This window comes from Podarcis melisellensis (genome assembly GCF_964234715.1).
Source record: "Podarcis melisellensis genome assembly, chromosome: 12".
In the NCBI taxonomy this organism is placed as follows: domain Eukaryota; kingdom Metazoa; phylum Chordata; class Lepidosauria; order Squamata; family Lacertidae; genus Podarcis; species Podarcis melisellensis.
In genome coordinates this window covers 60,217,914-60,240,490 of record NC_138544.1, presented here as the reverse complement: position 1 = coordinate 60,240,490, position 22,577 = coordinate 60,217,914, and the positions used below count along the sequence as shown (strand labels likewise).

The following is a 22,577-nucleotide window of genomic DNA, read 5'->3' as shown; positions in this document are numbered from 1 at the left end:
TGCCCCTTCCTGGCCCCCAACCACAGGGGCTGTGCCAGGGGGAGGCCCCACTCCTCGCTTGTGAGGGCTCCCCCTGTCCGTTTCCATGGGGCGGCCTTCAGCCGTGTGCTTGTGGGCTCCCTCCGTCTGCCTGGCAGTGTGGGGGGGAGGGGGGAGGGGGGGTCTGTCCCTGATGCACTAATACAGGTTAGGAATATTGGGTTTAATGAGCTGCAAAATGAGGCGGTAGCGCAATGACATTTACGAATGGCGCCCGCCTCGTGCATCCCCCCCACAACGCCTGCTCGATTGCGGAGGTGCCAAGTCCCTCTCCGAGCGATGAGGGGCTGCCATGATGCCAGGGGGCAGCCTCGCTCGTGGGGGGCCAGAGAGGGGCCCGGCTGCAGATCCCGCTCGCACCAGCAGCCCTGGTGTGAAGAAGGCAAGAGGGCAGGTGCTTTGCCGCGGAGCAGCGGAGGGTGGCATGGGGCCAACCCCATAGAGAGTGGGGTGGCGGATCTCTCCCTTCTTCCACGGCACCTGCCAAGGGACGTCCCCCCGGGACTCCTCCGGCACGTGCTCCCTCCTCGGAAGATGCCCTGGGGGGCAGGTGCAGGCGAGGGGGGGTCTGGCTTGGCGGGGGGGGCGCCTGGCCTCGCTCCCCTGCTCCCCTCGTGGCCTTGCTAATTTCCCTCTCATTTGGAGGGCTTGTTGCCCAGGCAGCGTTGGAGACGAGGTCGCGGGGTTAACACCCATTAGCAGCCGCTGCCGCGGCGAGGAGGCTGCCTGGCTTGCTCAGGAGTACTTCAGAGCGTTCAGCCTGCGAAACATCATCAAAAAATAATCAAGAAACGCACTCGCTCATTCCACTGCCCACTAATTCCTGGGGAGCCGCACGCGGACGTGGCTTAGCCCTCCCCCCTTCTCACACCCTTCCTGGCCAGCCCCACAGCAAGCGAGAGATCCGGAGCAGGAGACTCTCCGTGCCAGGCCCCCCACGGCCCCCTCGCCAGCCTTTCCGCAGAAGCCCATCCCAGTCTCTCGTCAAATTACCCAAATGCTCCTCTAATTTCTCAGTTGGTCAGTCACTGAGCTAATGAGTTTGGGGAGGGGGGAGCGAGCTGCTGGGCCCAGAGGAATGCACTGAAATGGGGGGGCTGCATGGCGAGGCGCTGAGCTCTCTTCCCCCTCCCCGTTGTTTCTCCGCATTGGAGTCCCGCAGGGATGGAGAGGACCCCTTGCCCAGGCAGAAACCTCCTCTGTTCCAGACACAGGCTGCGGGGGCGAGATGGGCAAGGGACTGGCATGCGTAAGGCCACATGTCCTCCAGGGGTCTCCTCCGGGCCCCCCCCCAAGCCCTGCTGCAGCTCTCAAGGTCCCACCTGCCAGGGCAGAGATGGCCGGAGATGGACGACGGGCTGGCAAGGAAATGTGGGCAGAGCGCCATGGCTTTGTCACCTCCCAAGCAGTGCCTCCTGATGCTGCACCTGTGACTGGCACCACGGAGCCTGCAGCGATGCCCACTCTCCTCTCTAAGAAGGGGCAGAGGACAGTCACAAGGGGTCACAGAAGCCTGGAGCCACAGAGCTGGAAGGGTCATCCAGCCCAGCCCCCTGCAATGAAGCCAAGGACAGGGGGACAGGCACAAGGAAGGGTTTGGCAGGCCTTGGGGTCCGAAAGGTTCAAAGGGAGATGCTGAGGTGGGGGGAGCCAAGAGAAGGCCTGGCCAAGGCTTTCTTCCCTTGACCCCACCTGTCTCTCTGTGCCCCTCAAGAGGTGGGGGGCAACAGGTTTAAAGTCTTGGCAGCTTCCCCATGATGCACTGGGGGAGGGCATGGCGCTGGAAGGAGGGAGCTGGGAGCCCCGACCCCTAGCTGAGCGGGCGCCATCTGGAGAGGGAGGCCGGGCTCTGGGCTCCCAGCCCCCTGGGGGAGAGGACTCTGGGGCGCCTGTTCTGCTCGCTGGTTCCCCTCCCCTCCCTGGAGGCCCCTGCCTGACCTGACTGGGTGTGGGGGGAGCAAGCCAGGTGCCCCTGGGGGCGAGGGAGCGTGGGGTCTGGGGAAAGGGCCTGGCTCCAAGAGCTCACCCATGCTGGGCCAGGACTCCCTTCCCTTGGCCCTGCCTGCCTGTCTCTCACAGAGAGTGAGGAAGCCACATTATGGAGCTGAGGATGTTATTTGCATAACACTAATTAGGGAATTACACATCATTTTGCTATGAGCTGGGCTGTGACATCGCATGGGATGATTACTCCTGGCCCCCGGCAACTCTCCTCCAGGGCGGTAGCAGCAGCAGCTGGGCAGGCATCTGCCCTGGGGGGCAACCCCCCTCGATAGCCCCTGCAAGCTGCCCATCTTCTGGCCCCTGTCCTGTCTCCGGCTGGGGCCACTCTGGGAGGCCCCTGCAGGAAAGGGCGAGAGACTGTTTTGCTCTGGCCGCTGCGCACCTCCTCCCCAAACTTGACTAGGTCCTAAAATAAAAGCATGCCCCCCCACCAAAAAAAACCCATCCATCATTTTTGCCTGAGGCCATTTAGTCGCTCTGCAGGCCACCAGTTGCTCCTCCTGGACTGTGGGGGGCCCTGGGGGCCTCCCTTCTCAGGTGACCCTGCAGTGCTGCTGCTGCTGCTGCTGCTCAGGGGCCCAGGCTTTCTCCTGAGGAGGGGCTGCCTCTCTCCTCCCAGGTAGAAATGGATTAAGTGCTTCCCTAAAGGAGGGGAGTAACAGAGGGACAAAGGTTGCCTGGGAGCCGGTGCCAGGGGCTGCAGGTCAAGGTTTGGAGCCTGAATAGCGTGGGGGCTTTGCCATCCCTCGCACCACCCGACTCTCCTCCAGGAAACGAGGTTTGTGACGTGACTCCCCTTTGCTGGAGACAAGGGACTGGGTTGGAGAAAGAGCTTGCCTGCTTTGGCCATCTGGCAGCCCTCTTCAAATAATAATAATAATAATAATAATAATAATAATTATTATTATTATTATTATTATTATTTATTATTTATACCCGGCCCATCTGGCTGGGTTTCCCCAGCCACTCTTTGCGGCTTCCAACGAAATATTAAAAATGCAATAAAACATCAAACATTAAAAATTTCCCTGAACAGGGCTGCCTTCAGATGTCTTCTAAGAGTCAGGCAGTTGTTCATTTCAAGCGAGCCTCTCCCCTCTTTCTCCCCCAGAGCAAGACGAGTCCTTTGAGTTTGTCATTGTGTCTCTGACGGGCCAGTCGTGGCTCTTTGAGGCCTCCACGGCAGAGGAGAGGGAGCTCTGGGTGCAAGCCATTGAGAGCCAGATCCTGGCAAGTCTCCAGGGCTGCGAGAGCAGCAAGAACAAGGTAGGTCTGTCGGGGGGGGCAAAGCGGCTGTGATCCGCGGCCTGCCGGGAGGGGATCATGGGCCGCGTTGCCATCCTGTGTCACCGTCAAGGGCGTGGGGTTGCCCTGCTCCTAGGCAGACAGGAGAGGCGGAGCAATGGGGTGAGGGCAGGGGCAGCAGAAGAGCCCTGGGTTGGGGTAGCACCTCTGTCTGGGTTGAGGAGGGTCTCTCTGGCTTGGCACCTGCAAGACGCCCACAGCACACCTGGCCGTCGAGGCAGGACCCAGCTGCTGGAGTGTCCTTGCACATGGGCAAACTCACTTTCTCTCACTGCTGGGGGTCCACATGCAGATCTGAAAGCAGGGGGGCTGGGAGCATCCAGGTCCAAAGATCCTGGCAGTTCTGATTCATGGTACCTGAGGAAATTGGGCAGGGCTGGTCACAGTGATGGCGCTTCAGCCCCTGCAGCCTGTGCATTGGCTTTCTCCTGTTGCTTCCCCCTCCTTTCCCAGTGGCCCTGAGCAGGAAGGAGGCAGATGGGGGGAGACAGGAACCCCTCACAGGACGCAATGTCTGCCTTTCTTTCAGGCTCGCCTGGGCAGCCACAGCGATGCGCTCGCTCTGCAGTCCATCCGCACCGTGCGCGGAAACAGCTTCTGTGTGGATTGCGATGCGCCCAGTGAGTGACGGCCTGGCGGTGGCGGGGGGTGGTGAGGAGCAGGGGTGTCTTTTCCTGCTGACAGAAGCTCCTCCACAGGTCTGGACAGAGCAGTCGGAGGCGGCAAACTGTTGCCTTGAGGGGTGAGGGAAAGCTCTCTGCCAGTGTGTGCCCAGGCCACACAGAAGAGAGCGGCTCCTGAAAGCCCTGCGCCAAAAGTGCTTCTTGGGTTTTGGCTGCAGCCAGGATGCCCCCACCCACCCAGACCCTTTTCTCCCCCACCTGCCCAGCCTGGGTGAGGATGGCTCTGGCAGGAGAGGGGCGCTTTTGCCCTGAGATGATTCCTCGCTGCCAGCGGTCAGCCCTCACCAAACGCATCTCTGTCTAAAGCCAAACATGGGCGGGGGGGGGAGCTGTTGTCCTGGCTGCTGGCTCTGCAGCCCATTCCCAAAGGTATTGGGTCGGAGGGAGGGACAGGGTGGGAAAGTCAGCTTCAGGTGCAGATGACTATTGGGGTGCTCTGCTGAAACTCCTGGGGTGCTGAATGGGTCCTTTGGGGGCGTCTCCAGGCATTCCATAACACCCTGCCCTCGTCTGGACCCTTAAATCTCACCTGAACTTGGTTTCTATGGGGAGAGAGGGAGGGGGAGCCAGCAGAAGCCACTCTCTGGCAGGCGGGCTCCTGAGGACGGGGGTCCCTTTCAGGTGTTAATTTGCCTGCCCCTCCGCAGACCCGGACTGGGCCAGCCTCAACCTGGGCGCCCTCATTTGCATCGAGTGCTCCGGCATCCACCGCAACCTGGGCACGCACCTCTCTCGCGTACGCTCCCTCGACCTGGACGACTGGCCTCTGGAGCTGGTGATGGTGATGACGGCCATCGGCAACACACTGGCCAACTCCGTGTGGGAAGGCGCCATCGAGAACTACCCCAAGCCGCCCCCGGAGAGCTGCAGGTAGGCCGCTTCTGACGGAGGCCGCTGTGCCCCCTGCGGCCAGGGCTCCCAGGACTCGCCACTCAGGCGGCTGCCCCGTGGGGGCCTCCATGCGCTTGGTGGGGGGAAGGTGCTCTTGTGCCTGGTTCTAGAAAGGGGGCCAGAGGTGCCCCCCCGTCCTCTCACTTCTCTAGTGCTTGTGTTGGATTGGGGCAACAGCCTCAGGCTGGGAGAAGAATCCCTTCCCGGGGCAGGACCAAGTTCAGAAAAAGGTCTGAAACCTGAAGGAATTCCAGTCAAGTGGGAGTTGCTTTTTGTTTGAGATGGCAAACAAAAAAGTGGTGTGTGCATTTTTCAAGAAATAAGAGGAGAGGCTCAAAACATCTGGCTGCCTGAGGCCGAGGGCAAGCTGCCAACTAGCCTGGCCACTGAATCTTACCCCTGCGCTGGTGAGGGGGCAGCTGCCCTCTGACAAAACTGAGGAGGCAGCAGGCTAGCAAACTGAAGGGACTGGCGGGGGCACCCTCCCCCAGCACCTGCTGCTGGGACAAACACCTAGCCAGTTTGCGATAACCAGAAGGCTGTAAATTTAGGGTGGAGGTTACAGGAGGAAGAGTTGACCCTTTGAAGGCGTGGATTTGCATCTCAGACCTGCCAGATTGAAAGGCCCCAAAAGGCACACACTCACAAAGGGGGGCGTCAGAATTGCGAGAGCACTTCTCTGTGACCTCAAACACATGTAGTCTGAGAACTGGACGTTCATAGACTTGGTGTTGTTGTTGTTCAGTCGTTTAGTCGTGTCCGCCTCTTGGTGACCCCCTGGACCAGAGCACGCCAGGCCCTCCTGTCTTCCACTGCCTCCCGCAATTTGGTCAAACTCATGCTGGTCACTTCAAGAACACTGTCCCACCATCTCGTCCTCCGTTGTCCCCTTCTCCTTGGGCCCTCCATCTTTCCCAACATCAGGGTCTTTTCCAGGGAGTCTTCTCTTCTCATGAGGTGGCCAAAGTCTTGGAGCCTCAGCTTCAGGATCGGTCCTTCCAGTGAGCCCTCAGGGCTGATTTCCTTCAGAATAGAGAGGTTTGATCTTCTTGAAGTCCACATTCTAAGCTCTTTATCTGAAATTTGGTTCATGGGCGTCTCTGGTTTTTAGGAACGTCTGAAAACTGAACATTTAAAGTCTCATCCAGGGAGCAGTAGCCCAAACCCATGCATGGACTTGGGGGGGAGGGGGGGTGTCAGTCAATATCTCTTTATTGCACAGCGAAAAATTGCCATGCAAAGTGCCCAGTTCTGCAGTGCAGTCACACCAAACATAATAAAACGGCCACTAATAATAATCTCTACAATCTATAATAGGTTGCTGCTTACAGTTTTGTGACTGAGAGCAAGAGTGTCTGGATGGTTCCAGATACCCCCATTCTCCACTCAGGTTAATAGAGGAACTAGAAAAGAGGCCGTTTGTATATGGCTGCCTCAAAATGGGTATCTGAAGAAGTGTGCGTGCACACGAAAGCTGATACCAATAACAAACTTAGTGGGTCCCTAAGGTGCTACTGGAAGGGAAAATTTCTTTATTTTCAAAATGGGGCCTCCCTGTGCACCTCAGAAGGACTGAGGTCCTTCCTCCCCATTCAGCTGTGAGGGACCAGCTATCCCCCTCGTCCTCTGACGGACGTTGCAGGGCCCCCATCGGCTGTGGCTCTTCCGCATTAACTAGCAAGGTGGCATTTGGGGTGTGAGGCCCAGGATGCCCAGACCCCCAGGAGACTCTGAAAGGGGAGTTTCCTCAACATTCAAGAGTCAAAGCTGTTTTCCGTATGATGGGAGCCAGCAAGAGAGCAGGCAGGTTCCAGCCTGGGGTGGCAATGCTTCTTCCCTGACTGGCACGGGGCTCAGGATGGTGCAGCCTCAACCCCTAAGGGAGCAGCAGCAGAGCAAAGGGGGGAACCCACCCCCAGGGAGAGGGAGATCTCTGCAGTCATTAGAGCCCAGTGTGCCTCCACCGCAGCAGGGCCAGCTCTCCAGCTGACCTGGGAAGGCAGCGCGGCTCTTTTCCCGCTCCAAGCAGACAGGTAAAGCCTTAATTTCCGCAATTAGCGCAGCTGGGCAGGAAGAGGAAATGCAAATGCTGGAGACTGCTTAACGCTCTGGAATCATCCCGTCCCCTGGTCTCTGAAGCTCTGATGCGCTTCCTCTGAGGCATCGTAAGGCCAGACCTGGAGGTGGTGATGCGGGTGGAAGGTGGTTTCATTATTATTATAATTATTATTGGTTTGTTTCTATTTCTGTCAGGAGCTGCAAGGATCGTTCTCGCAGGCTCTTCTCTGCCAGGGCTTGGGGGTGCCTGAGGCCCTCCATGTGTTGCTAGAGTGCAGCCCCCCTTAGCCCTAACCATTGGCCATGCTGGCTGCAGGGGGCAGATGGCAGCTGGGGCCTCACAGCGTCTGGAAAAGGCCACAGGCCCCCCCATCTCTGAGCAAGCCCTTGGAGGAGGAAGACGCTTGGTTCTCCTGTCAGAGGAGGGCTTGGCTGCCCCACAAGTCGGGTGGCTTTTCTTGGCCAGAGCTCCCAGTGATTCAGAGAGGGGCTGGTGCTGCCTGGGTGGGGGGTGGCAGTCGGGACCCACTTTGGCATGGCAAATGCCTCTGCTGCTTCCCACAAATGCCTGAACTAGGAGGTACCACAGCACCCCCTTCGCTCCTGGGCCAGCCCCACCTCTGAGCCACAGCGGAGAGCAAAATCAGGTGCCAGCCAGCTCCCCTTGGGGGCAGAGTGGGTGCCAAACTGTCTGGGACACTGTGTGTGTGTTACGGATCTGAAGCGCTCACTGGGGCAGAGCTGGTGCCCTGCCTTTGCCATGGCCACGGGGGGCAAGAGAGCAGGTCCCCTCTCAGCAGCCTCTCTGCTTGCCGGAGAGTCAGGAGGAGCAGCGTGTGTAGGAGGGCTGATTCTGCGCCTGGAGAAGAAGGGGTTACAGGCAGTTGCATGGCTGCCCCGGCCCCTGGGGAGGCTGCCTTGTGTGTCCCTATCGGAGCCCCTGCGCTGTCACTCACTCATCCCGACACCCAGACAAGAGCCCTTTCTGCTGCCTTATCAGCGGATAAGAGCAGGTCAGGGGGCAGGAGGCACTGAGCATGCTCTGCCGCCAGTATTGATCGCGCCGGGCAAGATGCAGATGGATAGAATGGCCAGCAGATAGCAATGGGGTGCCGGCAGCATCGATCGGGGGCCCCTCGGCACCAGCGCCTTTGTGCGGGCGGCAAGACGCCACTGGCGATAATGCCGCAGCCGCGACTCCGTCGGCGTCTAGCCCGTTCCTCCTGCCCTCCAGCGCGGGGGCTGGCCTTTCCGCTGGGGCTGCGTGATAGATGGCGATCCCAGGGGGCAGGCCGCCTTTATGGGGGGCGTGCAGGACGGAGACGTCTCTGTGCAGTGCCCCCTTCCCTGGAATCGCAGCATGGTGGAGGCGGAAGGGAAGCCAGGGGTCATCTAGTCGAAACACACAGGCAGGAGTTGCGGCTGAAACGTCCCTGACAGGCGGCCACCCGCTTTTGCTTCTGCAGGGAGGAGAAGGAGCGTTGGATCCGGGCCAAGTATGAGCAGAAGCTCTTCCTGGCCCCTCTGCCCCACTCGGACGTGCCCCTGGGGCAGCAGCTGCTGCGGGCCGTGGTGGAGGACGACCTGCGGGCCGTGGTCACTCTGCTGGCGCACGGCACCAAGGAGGAGGTGAACGAGACCTACGGGGACGGAGACGGCCGGACCGCCCTGCACCTCTCCAGCGCCATGGCCAACGTGGTCTTCACGCAGCTCCTCATCTGGGTAACACAGGGCCTTCCAGGGGGGTGGGGGGAGCGGAGGAGGCCGGGCAGGGGGCTGGCAGGAGAGGACCCCCCAGCTGCCCCCTCCCTGACCAGCGTCCTTGCCGCTGTTTTTCCTCTGCCTGCAGTACGGAGTGGACGTCAAGAGCCGCGACGCCCGAGGCCTCACCCCCATGGCCTACGCCCGCCGGGCCGGCAGCCAAGAATGTGTGGACATCCTGCTCCAGCACGGGTGCCCCAGCGACGCCCCCATGAGCTCCCTCACGCCCAGCCTGCCCCGCAGGAACCTCAACAACAACGCCTCCCCTTCCGGGGCTCTCTCCCCCGAGCCCCCGTCCCCCACGGCCCACTGAGCCCCCCTGGCAGCGCTGCGGGGGCCGGTCCTGGCGGTAGACGGGCGTGGGGCAAAGGCACCGGCCCTAGGCACCCGAGGGCCTCTCCTTGCCATCCTCCGTGTGGGCAACCCTCCTTCCTACCCCCCAGGAAAAAGGGAACACGGGACCCCAGAGGGCCAAGAGAAAGGGAAGCCCCTTCCCCTCCCCCTGGCTGCACTTGTGGTGTGTCAGTACTATAGAGCCCCCCCCTTGCCTTCCCCGCGTCCACTGCTGCAGCCTTTCTGGGACAGACCTGGGGTGGCCCCCCTACTTTGGATGCTGCTCCCCCTTCTCCAGCCTCCCACCCGTCTCAGCCACTTGTGTATAAAATGTACATTGGAAATATTTATATGACGGTCTGTAAATAAGGTTTCTTTGCCGTTTGTGTGTGTGTGTGAGCTAGAGAGAGAGCGAGAGCGAGGAAGACCTGCCGCAGCAACCGAGCAGCTACCCAATAAAAGAACTGCCCCACCTCACCCACCAACTGCCCCACACAGTGTGGCTCTCTCTCCTTCTTCTCCTCCGTGGAGCAGGGCCAGGGCTGCCCCCAGCCCAGGGGAGGCTGGACGGGGGGGGGGGCACAGAGGCCGGGCTGAATTGGGGGGGAGCGGCAGGGGAGCCCCCACCTGCCCAGTAACCCCCTGGCTGTGGTGGGAGCAGGGCCAGCGGCCGGGCAAACTAGCAGGCCGTATGAAACAGAGTTAGGGGTCTTGGTGGAGCGAAGCTGAACTTGAGTCCACCGTGTGATGCAGCAGTAAAAAAAGCTAATGCTATTCCAGGCTGCATCAACTAGACTTCTGTCTAGTGTCCAGATCAAGAGATTCTGCATTGATCAGACTACACCTGGAATACGGTGTCCAGTTCTGGGCGCCTCAATTTAAGGAGGATGTTGACAAGCTGGAAGGTGGGCAGGGGAGGGCGACCCAGTTGATCAAGGGTGTGGGGACCCTGGCAGGGGAGGTCAAGGGCAGGGGGCCAGCAGGCACAGTCCGTCAGGGGAGGCGCATCAATTGCCTGTGCTCTGCCTGGGACAGCAGAGGCATCTGAGGGAGGAGGCAGAAGCTCAGCCACAGCACATCCTGCGCTCTGGGGATCTGGGTGTGCGTGAGGCAGACCTGTTGGGGGGGTGGATTGGGTCCAGACACAAGCAGGAGCAGGGTAACCCCCACAAGTTGCCTCCGCCTCTCCTGCCAGAAGAGTTGCGCTCCCTCCTCCTCCAGGGCATTGTGGCTGCCCTGCCCTGCCTGTGGGGAAGGACCTGGAGTTGGGATTCCTGCATTGCAGGGGGTCAGACTGGATGACCCTTGGGATCCTTTCTAACTACCTAATTCTGTGACCTGTGAAGGGGGGGTGAAGAAGAGCCCCTGCTGCCTGCAAATGGGAGCGACTGCTTGGCTTTGGGATAGTCAGGAGCGCAGTCTGAGCTGCGGGAATGGGGTCTTGGAGTGGCAACGGGGGGGGGCCATTTCAAGGGGGTGGGTGACACTCGCACCCCGCACACGGAGGCAGCAGGCACACAACTCTAGCAGGACCATGCATCGTGTGATCCGGTTGCTGCTATTAAAACCATGTTACATGATGTGACGTGTTCTTTGCCATTTGAGCTGCTGCGGGCTCGGCGCGGGAGGCTTGGTGGGAGCAGCAGGCCAGGCTTGGTCCGGCCGCCCTGTGCAGCTTCTCCAACGTGGCCCGAATGGGCCCAGGTCCGCCAGCCGGGGCTCAGCCACTGACTGGGCTTGGGAGGGGGGCAAGTGGGGCCTGCCTTGGGGTGCCTTCTCCGTGGAAGGGCAGCAGCGGGCTTGTACTCTTTGCGCAACGAGCAGCGCATGCCGCCTGGCCTTCGTCGGAGGTCCCCGTCCGCACATCTGGCTTGCAAAGCTCTGCTGGGACCGCGCGCGCCCCGCCCCCCAGGAAGCAGGAGGCCCCCTCGGAACTTGCGTGCTGCCTAAGGAGGCGGGGACGGGGCGCCCCCCTCCCTGCAGGGGGCCAGACACCCCAGGGGGCCGCCTCGTTGGGGCGGGTCAGGAAGTGGGGCGGTACGGCGGGGGCTCTGCAGAAGCCACGGCAGCCGCAGCCGGGAAGGACTCCTGCTTCGGGATGGGGGGGGGCAACCTCCCGCCCCGTCGCCCCAACACTGAGCCGCGGGCCACGCCAATAGAAAAGTAAGTTTATTGACTTTCATCACGACTCTGCACGGAACTGACACATTGACGCGGGCGGGGGGGGGGTTGTGCGGGGCCCCCGACGCCGCCCGCCTTGAGGAAGGAGCGCCCCTCTGTATAGACTTTACACCGAATAAATAAGGGCTATGGTACAAGGGCGCGTGCGGGGGGCAGGGAGAGGGTCGGGGGCGGCCGGGGGCGCCCGCCTCCCCGTCCGCGCAGTCCGTCCATGGGGCGGGGGGGGCTCAGGGGTGCTGTCCCTGCTCCAGCTGCTGGTGCTGGCTGCGCACGGCGAAGCGGTTGACGTGGACGGGGATGGGCACGACGATCTTGGGGTTCCTGACGGGCTCCCCGGAGCGGCCGCTGACGTTGCCGGCCTTGATGCGCTTCCACTTGGCGCGCCGGTTCTGGAACCAGATCTTGACCTGCACCTCGCTGAGCTTGAGCGCGTGCGCGATCTGCGAGCGCTCCGTCAGCGACAGGTACTTCTTGCAGTGGAACTCCTTCTCCAGCTCCAGCAGCTGCTCGCTGGTGAAGGCCGTGCGCCGACGGCGGCTCTTGCCCGGCCCCGACGACGAGGGCGCAGAGCCCGAGGACGACGACGACGAGGCCGGCTCGCCGGGGACCCGCTTGGCCTTGGCCTTGGGCCCGGCGCCCAGAGCACTGCCGCCGCCGCCGCCGCCGCCCGCCCCGTCCAGGAAGGGCTCCTCTTCGCTCTCGGCCGAGCTCTCCTCCTCTTCGCGCTCGCTGCCGCCCGCCGCCTCGCCGGGCCGCCCGTCCAGCTTCTCCTCGTCGGAACTGTAGGCCTTCACTTCTGCTCAGAGAAAACAGACAGGCAGAGGGGAGACGTGAGGGGGGGGGCGAAGGGAACCCGGCGGGCGCGCCCACCCTGCCCCACCAGCCCACCTGCGCGTGGTCGAGTTGCGATTCCTTCATTGCTCGGGGCTGGAATGGATGACCCCCGGGTCCCGCCCAACTCTGCTGCAATTCTACAGCTGCAAAACGCAGCAGCCGAGCCGAGCCCTGCCCCGCGAGAAGGGACCGGGGATGGGGGTCGCGGCACGACACACTGCCCGCCCCGGAACGGAGCCAGCGGAAGCGGGGCTCGGGCTGGGTGCACCGCTCGCCTCGAAAGCGCATTTTTCCTCTGCCACCCCGAAGAATTCTGGGTGCTCTAAGCTAGTTCAGGGTTTCTGGGAACTCATTCTGTGCGTGGTAAACTGCAGTGCAAAGAAGTCCTGCGTTGCGGGGGGTTGAGCTGGATGACCCTTGGGATCCCCTCCTATGATTCCAAGTGTGGAACAGGTGGGTATTTTGAATGTGCTTCGATAGCACAGGGCTATGGGAGGCTTGGAGTTCCAGGGGCTGTGGGTTGGAGGCAGCAAAGCTCCTAGGAATCACTCTTGTGTGCGAAGCCTGATAGGAGAATCGTACAGTTGGAAGGGACCCCCAAAGGTCATCCAGTCCAGCCCTCTGCAAGGCAGGAATCTCAGCTCAAGCATCCACGACAGGTGGCCGTTCAGCCTCTGCTTATAAACCTCCAGGGAAGCAAGGCTCAAAAGCTCTCTGCACCTAGGAAGCCAAACCAGAAAGTGGGGGCTGGACTAGATGACTCCTGGGACCCCTCCACACACACAAACACAAGCAGGCTGCAAGTCAAATGCCCCACGTCATTAAAGTCACCCCACCTTGCCCCAGTCCTGGCCAGCAAAGAATGTGGGGGTTCCCCTCACAGACCCCCACCCCGGCTTGGCCTGGGAAAGGGCTCTAACCCAACTGCAGCAGGAGAAGCCCACCAGTGGGCAAGAGCATTGCCTGCCCAGAATGAAACCTCCTCATTCAGGTGCAGTCTACCTCCGACGCCTGCAATCAGGTGACAAGCAGCCTGAAGGACGTTTGGGTGAGCCGTTGCTGCCAGCCAGTGTCTGCCAATGGCCTAACTCTGGGCAGAGCACCTTCGTCCACACCAGTGGTGGGCTGAGGAGGGTCCGCAAGGGCTTAGGCAGTACCAGAGCCACCTGCCCCCGCCGCCCCTTTGCATGGCACAGAGCTGGGACTGGAAAAGCTGGGCTGTCCCTGCCTCCCCCCACCACGCAGCCCCCGCCTGGCAAATAGCTTGGCCGTGGGAGACCTCACATCTGAGCCGCCCCTGCCCTTTTCCTGAGAGCCGTGGGCCCACCCTCAGCCTGGAGGAACCTTAATCTAGAGGAGCCTTAATCCGTGGAACGCACTACCACAAGATGTACCGGCGGCTTTAAAGGGGGATGAGAAAATACATGGAGGAGGAGCAAGAGTTATTTTTCTCCGGGTCTTTGTTCTTTAATCATCTGTGGCTGCTTTCAGTGGGTGGGATGTTTTAATCCTGCTTTTTATATATAAATAAATGCTATTTTCAGCTTGGCCACTCGCTGTTTTACTTTTAGATGGTTTCAGTGTCTGTGGGTTTGTTTGTTTATATGTAAATCTCATTGAGTTACTTTTCATTTAAAAAGTGACTAATAAGGTCAAATAAATAATATCCATGGTTCTATAACCCCCCCCCCCGAAAAAACTTGTTCAGGGGTAGCAGACCCCTGGGTGCCAGTTCTTGGGGAGGGGGCCACAGTGAAGGGAGGCTGCCAGAGGCCCCTGTGGGTGGGGTGGATCCAGTGGGACTCTTTGCCTGAGGGTGATGCCTGTCTGCTCTAGGCAGGATGAGGCCCCATACCAGGTGGTCACAGCTAAACTTTGCACTGACTTGCTTTCCTGCATAACACAGGAAAGCAAGTCAGTGAGAGAAGGGCAATCTGCATATGCTCAGAGGCACTCTCATTCTTAAAATCATGTCCCAGGCCCATCACTGCCTCCCACAATAAAAAGCAAAGCAGGGGTGTTTCAGTTCAGAAGAGGCAGTATCCGGACTAAATTACTCTTGGTGTCCCTATGATTCCCTGACTCTGTGACAGGCCAGGGGCAGCAGTTCCTGAGTCAGGTGACAACTGCCCCATTGCTCCCACCACTCCCAACTGGGGAGGCGACTGGTCTTTGCACTGTAACCCATTGCAAGCCTACTTCTGTCTCTTCGCATGAAAGCATCTGAAATGAATAAACTCATGCAGCTGCCACCCAGAGCTGGGCATTGCACAGCAGCCCCCGTTCCATGATAGACCCCCGCATGAGGGCAGCCTCTAGTGGTCACGGGAAATTGGCTAGCTGGCTTGGCTGAGCTTGTGGGGCAGTTGGGGCGAGGAGAGAGAGAGAGGAGTAAGAGTGGACATAGGAGTGGAGGAAATTGCCGTTCGCTGAACCAGACCATTGCTCCGTCTAGCTCAATATTGTCTACACTGGCTGGCAGCAACCACCCTCCAGGATTTCTCTCCCAACCCTATTATGGTTATTGTTATTATTCTATTTATTCTATTTCTCCCTGACAAGGCAGTTTACAGATAAAAAGAACAACAGTTAAATCATAGGGGGCAAATAATCATTGAAAAAAAATTAAACACACAGCTAGATAGATAGATAGATAGATAGATAGATAGATAGATCTCAAAAGCAGTCAGCTCCCAAAAGCTTGTTGGAACAAAAAGGTCTTCACCTGCCAGCAGAAGCACAAGGAGGGACCAGTCTGGCTTCCCTAGGCAGGGAGTTCCAAAGTTGCCCCTGAGAAGGCTCCCTCCCACGTCCCCCGTGAGAGTCCCAAGACTGAGAGAAGGGCTTCCTCACACCCTCACCTGAGCACCTGGGCAGGTTCCTGTGAGGGAATACCATCTTTCCGATAGCTTGGGCCTGAGCCATACAGGAGAGCCATACAGCCCTCTAGCCACCAGCCTTTCTCAACAAGAGATCCCAAATTATGTTGTTGGACTACAACTCCCATGATCTCTGCCAGCTAGGGATGATGGGAGTTGTAGTCCAACTCCCCCCCTCTGGGGCATCTGTGGTTCAGGACTCTTCTTCCCTGGAGGTTTCTAAACAGAGATTGAGGGGTAATCTGGGATGGATGCTTCAGATGAGATTCTTACATTGCAGGGGGATGGACTGGATGACCCCAGGGGTTCCCTTCCAATTCTACAATACTGTGGCCTAAGGCTGAGAAAGGCTGCATGCCAGGCGTTGAGCCTGGGACCCTCCACCAGGTCGTTCTTTGGCCTTTCACAGCCACCTGTTTCAAACGGCCACGACTAGCCACACGCGTGGATTGGGCAAGATGTGGCTCTGAAGGGACCGCTGGCGCCGTCTGGGCTTCTTCAGGCGTCCAGCCTGATCCTGGCTCCGCTTCCAGGGTTTTCGAGAGAAGCGAGGGGACTAGAATGCCCTGTCCAGACCCTGCCCCGCGGCTCCTCTCTTGACCGTGCGCAAAGCCCAGCACCCCACGGCCCTGAGAGGAGCCGTCGAGAGGCAGTATGGGGTAGTGGTTAGAGTAGGACAGGGGAAACTAAGGTTCAAAACAACCCTGTCGGCCATGAAGCTCCCTGGGGGGGGGGGGCTGGCAGTCGCTGTTTCTCAGCCTAACCTACCTCACAAACCGCGCGGGGAAAGGCTCGTGTCTGTCGCCCTCGAGAGCCGGTGGCAGTTAATGTGGTCGACGGGTGGGGCTTTCCTCTGAGAAAACGCCCCCCTACCTCCCGGATGGCACGTAAGTGGTGGGCGTGGCCAATAAAAAGGTGGGCAAGACCACCCCACGCCCAGAGACAGCGCCCCCTCAATTAGAGGAGGTTAAAATAGGAAAGAGACACCCCCCCTCTACAGTTCGGTTTGGAAAAGCCTTCTCAAGAAGGCACGAGACAAGCAAGCGGTGCTGGGGGGCAGTGCGGCCAATTTTGAGAGAGGGCAGGGCCGGCCCAAGACACGTTGGCTCCTGAGGCGAACCCCGAAATGACGCCCCAGGGGTGAATAAAGATCAGCCTTGGGATCTGCTGCCCCTGGGAATCCTGCCACGAGGCCGTCCCCTCGCCGCCCCGTAGAGTCCTAGAATTTTAGAGACCGAAGGGACCTCCGAGGGTCATGCAGTCCAACCCTCTGCAAAGCAGGACTCGCAGCCACTGGCAGAGGCAAACCGGTTCACCTCTTCACACGGGCAGAGAAGTCCAGGGGAGGCCTGGGACCTGCAGGGCCACGGGTCTGATTCAGTCTAGAGCAGCTTCACACGTTCCTATCAAGAAACGGTATTGCAGGCAGGGCTGGAAAAGGTTCAGTACAAAAAAAGAACTAAAACGAATAACTCAAGTGGCTGCAGCAGTGGCTCACTTATGAATAAGTTGCAGTATTGGGGGCTTTTCAGTTTAGAAAAAGGGGGGCGCGTTGATAGAGGCGTTTAAGGCGGTGCGGAGGGACTGGAAGTTTCCCTCTCGAGGAAGCCGCGGAGTCACGTCCAAGGGACGTCGGAAGAGACGCATCCAAGGACTTCTTCACAAAGCAGCGTCTGTGGAACTCCCTCCCACGGGAGACAGGGATGGCCACCAACATGGAGACGAATTCAGGGAGGAGTTGGAGGCTGCCGATGACTCCTAACCGCGAAGGCTCCTTCCGGAGCGCGCTCAGCTTTCCCGCCTGGCGGCTTCCCGGCTCTCCTGGTGCCCTTTCCGCTGCTCTTCCCTTCGGATCCTGTTCTGCTGCAGGTGCCACCTCCTCTCAGGGTGCAAGGGGCACACCCCACCTTAGAGAAGCACACACCCCACACACGCCCTTGCCTCCCCGGGGTCCAGCGGAGAGGAACAGCGCTGGCTGTGGGCCCCGCGCCATCGGAAGGAAAGAGGAGTCCCGCGAGGTGGGCCTGGCGCGCAGAATTAAGAGTCTCCCCCCCTCCCCAGGCCATGTCGGGGATTCATGAGCTGTGACTGCTGCATTGCGGGGGGTTGGGCTAGATGACCGCTGGGGTCCCTCCCAGCTCTATGATTCATTTGAGGTTTTTCAACGGAGGTTGGGGGGGCAACCAGTCAGAGATTATTTTGTTGAAAGTCCTGCCTTGCATGGCGTGGACCGGACTGCCGTTGCGGGTACCTTCCAATTCTGCAATTCCATGTCACTATAAAAAGTGGCACCGATGGGTCTGAAGCGCCCAGAAGTGGCTGTTGGCGAAGGAAACGCGCCCTCGAGGACGCAGAGGCTCCTCCGGCCACTAGGAGTGAGCAGGGGTCACTGGGTAGGAGGAGGGCGATTTGCGTCTCTTGAGCTCCTTGGGCAGCCTCCTGTCCCCGCGCGATCTCACTGCCCGCCCACCATCTCCGATCCCTGGGGATCCAGCAGGATGCCGCGCCTTGGAGGAAGCCAGGCGGAGTCCTTCCCGTGACTCCCTTGTAAAGCCACCTCGGCCACTCCGTTTTACTCTGGGGAGCGACAGTCCGGCGATTTTGAGGGGAAAGGGAAGCAGGGTGGACAGATGACCCCCCCAGCTCCCCCAGCACAACGAATCCCCCCTACGCCCCATGGCTCGCCGTCTCCTAGGCATCGCACTGTTTGATCAGCGCCCCTCTCTAGTTGTGGGGCTGCGAAACCGCTTTGCGGGAAGAGAACTTTTCGCCTTCGGGAAACTGGCCTTGCCCAAGAAGAGCTGCAGTCCCGGAAGAGAGGGCCAGGTGAAATTTTTATTGACACATGTTATTTAAAAAACAACAACAAATAAATGTAAAGACACACATACATTTATTTGCCGCTGTGTGTGTGTTGTTTTTTTTAAAGCGGTATACAAATGAATTTCTGAATAAATATGTTGCCGCTGCCTTTGGACCCCTCCATGCCAAAAGGAGGGAGGGAGCCCCCGCCGCTGCCGCTCAGCCATGTCCAGCTGCCTTTCAAGGCCCAGAGAAGTTTCCATGAGACAAGCAGAAGTTGGATATCGGTCTGCTTTAGCTGAGATTCCTGCATCGCAGAGGGCTGGACTAGATGGCTTTTGCGGTCACTACAATTATAAGCAGGGGAAATGGTACCCGCTGGTGCGCCTGGCACAGAAATGGCATGGGCAGGAAAGCTCTGGGAAGAAGGAAGGAAGGAAGGAAGGAAGGAAGGAAGGAAGGAAGGAAGGAAGGAAGGGAGGGAGGGAGGGAGGGAGGGAGGGAGGGAGGGAGGGAGGGAGGGAGGGAGGGAGGGAGGGGCCCCGGTGTCAACGGAGAGGCGTTCCTCATTTCTGGGTTTTCGCAATACAGAGGAGGGCTTGACCCAACTAAATATTTTCAGTTGATTAATCGAAAAATATTTTAAAAATCAAATAAATTCACCCAAACCTCGATATGAGCGTCCTTTTGGAAGCTGAGAGAATCCCTGGGCTGGTGGTGAAAGCCCACGCCACCCGGGGCTCCCTCGCTTTCTCCAGCGCAGCGAAGGGGCCAAAACCAAGGAGGCGTTTCTGGGAAGGTAAAATCCTGGGCCCTTCAGTTGCGTGGCGTTGGGGAAACCCCAGTCACTAAAACAGACCCAGCCCTCGATTAATAAGCTGCAGGCCCCAGAATCAATTCCCCCCCTCCACTCAGAAGCAAGTCCCATTTATTTCCACGAGGGCTTACTTCCAGGTAAAGGCATACCATCAATTCAAAGCACCCTAACAAGAATCCTGGGAACTGTATTTTGTTCAGGGTGCTGGGAATTCTAGCTCTGTGAGGGGCAAACTACAGTTCCAAATATTCTTGGGGGCAGAGATGTGCTTGAAATGTATTGATGTTGTGAACCGCCCCGTGATCTTCGGGTGAAAGGCGGTATACAGATTTAATAAATCAAATAAAATAACTATGGCAGCAGCCTGAAGCTTCCTGAAGGCGAAGAATCTCAGCCGGGATTGAGGCCGCCCTGGGTCCTCCTGGGGGGGTCGGTCTTCAGGCTTCCCTCTGAAAGCGAGGAAGGCAGAAAGCCGGGCCTCCCCGAGAGGAAACCTCTTGCCACGGGGTACCCAAGTTTGCTGCAATTGGAAGGAGATTGCAGTTCTACAGGCTCTTAAGTGGGAGTAAGTCCAATTAAGCGTAATGAGACTGACTTCTGAGTAAACGTGTCTAGGACTGAGTTGCGACGCTTCTCTCTTTAAAGTGATTTGATTCTCGCTTGTTCTGAAAGCCTGGCTGCCCACTGCAAGGGCCACGGGAATCAGCTGGTCAGCGGGAGAGAATTCGGATTCCGGGGCCCCGAAAAAGCTGGATGGCAAAGGGATGTCGCTCCGGAGGAACTGCGGGGGTGAGTGAGGAAATCTGTGGGCGCCCCTTCGAACCGGGAGGCAGAAGCAGCGGCTGGACCGGCGCTCCCTGCGCGCTCTGTCCTGCTCGGGGGCGCCAAAGACCCGCGCGGGCATCGGGGTGCCTTTGCGGAAGAAGCCAGACGGGGCGCAGGGCTAGGGGACGCCTGCTCTCCGCGGCCGAAGAGGAGGCAGATCCGGGAGTGGACCAGGAGCAGCTTTCTCCCCACAACGCGCACCACAGCTGGCCGCCAAGCCGAGATTCTCGGTCGCCCGATCCCAGTGCCTGAGTGCCCTTCGAGGCGGCCTTTCTGCTGCTAGTCGCCCCCCACCCCCAGGTGCCGGGGGCCACGAGAGGCGCCTCCACGATCACCTGCAGGTGGGTCATTTGACAAGGTGCCCCATGATATTCTTGTAAAGAAGCTGGTAAAATGCGGTCTTGACTATGCTACCATTCAGTGGATTTGTAACTGGCTGACTGACAGAACCCAAAGGGTGCTCATCAATGGTTCCTCTTCATCCTGGAGAAGAGTGACTAGTGGGGTGCCACAGGGTTCTGTCTTGGGCCCGGTCTTATTCAACATCTTTATCAACGACTTGGATGATGGACTCAAGGGGATCCTGATCAAATTTGCAGATGACACCAAACTGGGAGGGGTGGCTAACACCCCAGAGGACAGGATCACACTTCAAAACGACCTTGACAGATTAGAGAACTGGGCCAAAACAAACAAGATGAACTTTAACAGGGGGAAATGTAAAGTATTGCACTTGGGCAAAAAAAATGAGAGGCACAAATACAAGATGGGTGACACCTGGCTTGAGAGCAGTACATGTGAAAAGGATCTAGGCGTCTTGGTTGACCACAAACTTGACATGAGCCAACAGTGTGACGCGGCAGCTAAAAAAGCCAATGCAATTCTGGGCTGCATCAATAGGAGTATAGCATCTAGATCAAGGGAAGTAATAGTGCCACTGTATTCTGCTCTGGTCAGACCTCACCTGGAGTACTGTGTCCAGTTCTGGGCACCACAGTTCAAGAAGGACACTGACAAACGTGTCCAGAGGAGGGCAACCAAAATGGTCAAAGGCCTGGAAACGATGCCTTATGAGGAACGGCTAAGGGAGCTGGGCATGTTTAGCCTGGAGAAGAGGAGGTTAAGGGGTGATATGATAGCCATGTTCAAATATATAAAAGGATGTCACATAGAGGAGGGAGAAAGGTTGTTTTCTGCTGCTCCAGAGAAGCGGACACGGAGCAATGGATCCAAACTACAAGAAAGAAGATTCCACCTAAACATTAGGAAGAACTTCCTGACAGTAAGAGCTGTTCGACAGTGGAATTTGCTGCCAAGGAGTGTGGTGGAGTCTCCTTCTTTGGAGGTCTTTAAGCAGAGGCTTGACAACCATATGTCAGGAGTGCTCTGATGGTGTTTCCTGCTTGGCAGGGGGTTGGACTCGATGGCCCTTGGGGTCTCTTCCAACTCTATGATTCTATGATTCTAGGTCTCCCCCCTGCCGAGCCGGCTCACAGAAGTCCCAGCACCGAGGACAGTTCTTTGCGGGGGTGTCCAGCGGACCGCGCTCCTTCCCAGGACTCCGCGCCCTCGCTGCCCGGGTATACTTCGCAGAAGGGTGGGAGGAGGGTTACCCCCCAAGCCGATGCGTCCACCCCACAGCGAGGAATCTCTTGCCCCCCTCACACACACACACACACACACACACAGAGAGAGAGAGAGAGAGAGAGAGAGAGAGAGAGAGAGAGAGAGAGAGAGAGAGAGAGAAGGGGGGAGCTCATCTCCTGACACAGACGGCCCCTGACTGCACCAGTTTGGCTGGCTTGGATTGTGTGCTTGTGTGATGGAAAATACTTTCCCTAGCGCGCGCGCCCTTCAATTTCTTCCGTGAGCATGTTTGGCGCCTTTGCTGGACCACAAGTGAAACTCCCACGGGAGGGGGGGGTGGTGGACGAAAGGACTCCCCAAGTGAGACCCTGAATCAAAGTTCCACCCAGGAAGTTCAGGGGGGTGGTCTCACCAAGACCACCACATGCCTGGCCTAAGGGGGTGTTGTTGTGACGTGTTCCTGCGTTTAGGGGGCCAGTGGCATTACTACCGGATTGGTTGTGGGGTTCGGGGAAAGGTCCTGCTTCGGCCCGGACATGGGCGAACTTTTGCTCATCCTTCCTTCTTTGCCCCAAACGCTTGGAAGGAAACTTCCCCCTTCGGAAAAAAGTTCTCTCAACTCCCTCCGGCAGCTTCCTCCTCACTTCGCCGCCCTCCCGCCCCACAGGACGTTTCTGCGCGCGCCTCAGGCAGCCGCGCTCGGAGGGCGACCGGGGCCCCTTCCCTTCGCCCGCCCGCCCGCCTACCTGCCAGGCCCGGGAAGGGCTCCGGGAAGTGGAGGGGCGGCTCCGGCGGCCCTTTGTCCCGTCCCGGGGGCAGCTCGTCGCTCTCCACGCCGTCAGGCGCGCTCCGGCGGCGGCAGGGTGGCTCTGCGTTGCCTCGTCCGGCGGCCGGCAGCTCCTGCGTCGGGTAGAAGCCGTCGGGGGGCTCGCCGAAGCTGGGCAGCGCGGTAGTGAGCGCCACCATGGACGGGACAGCTTGGCCGAGGCTGGCGCAGAAGGAGTTGGTGAGGCGGCCGGCGAAGGAGGCCAGCGGCGCCAGCGGAGGGAGGCCAGCGGCCGTCTGCAGGGGCCCGTGGGGGAGCACTAGCGGCCGGTAGGGCATGAACATTGGGTAGCCGGTGTAGAGCAGCGGGCCGGAGCGCGGCGCGGGCGGCGAGTGCCCGATCAGCGAGTCGATGGAGAAGGCGGCGCCCTGGCCGGTGGGTCTCTGCATGGCCGCGGCCCCCGACAGCTGCTAGCCGGGCTGCCCGGCCTGGGCCCCGCGGGGCGCCAGACTCTGCGCGGGTCGGAGGGGCGCCGGACGCGCCGTCGGTCCAGCCCGGCCACAGGCACTTTGTCCGTCGGCGCGCGCGGCGCAGGAGACGGCGTTGCCTGCTTTGGCTTCCTGACTTGCTTCGAAGGCGCCTCCTCCGCTGCCGCCCACGAGCCGCGCTGCGCTGCGCTCCGCTCCTGGCCCCGCCGCCGCCGCCGCCGCCGCGCTGCCTCTGCTCGCCTCTGCCGCGCCTGGCGCTGGGCTGGCGCTTTCTGCCGAGAGAGAGAGAAGGCGGGCGAGAAAGAGGGAGGAGGGGAGGGGAGG

General features: G+C 59.4%; 2 protein-coding genes across 3 annotated transcripts in view; one reads left to right on the top strand and one right to left on the bottom strand.

The window, feature by feature from the left end:
* The window catches only part of AGAP3 (ArfGAP with GTPase domain, ankyrin repeat and PH domain 3), a 99,092-nt gene extending 89,541 nt beyond the window's left edge, over window positions 1–9,551 (top strand). For both annotated transcript variants that reach the window (XM_081931533.1, XM_081931532.1), the window contains exons 14-18: window positions 3,155–3,309; window positions 3,878–3,968; window positions 4,679–4,901; window positions 8,447–8,702; window positions 8,830–9,551. In XM_081931533.1, the coding sequence (XP_081787659.1) occupies window positions 3,155–3,309; window positions 3,878–3,968; window positions 4,679–4,901; window positions 8,447–8,702; window positions 8,830–9,054 (950 nt within the window). In that variant the 3' untranslated portion in view covers window positions 9,055–9,551. The remainder of the gene's footprint in view (window positions 1–3,154; window positions 3,310–3,877; window positions 3,969–4,678; window positions 4,902–8,446; window positions 8,703–8,829) is intronic.
* A 1,865-nt stretch (window positions 9,552–11,416) lies between these two features.
* GBX1 (gastrulation brain homeobox 1) lies at window positions 11,417–22,237 on the bottom strand. Its single transcript, XM_081883109.1, has 2 exons — window positions 21,746–22,237; window positions 11,417–12,051 (listed from the first exon to the last, which is right to left on the bottom strand). Exons 1-2 carry the CDS (start codon window positions 22,212–22,214, stop codon window positions 11,483–11,485), a joined length of 1,038 nt encoding a protein of 345 aa, XP_081739235.1. The 5' UTR covers window positions 22,215–22,237; the 3' UTR covers window positions 11,417–11,482.
* Between the last annotated feature and the right edge of the window lie 340 nt (window positions 22,238–22,577).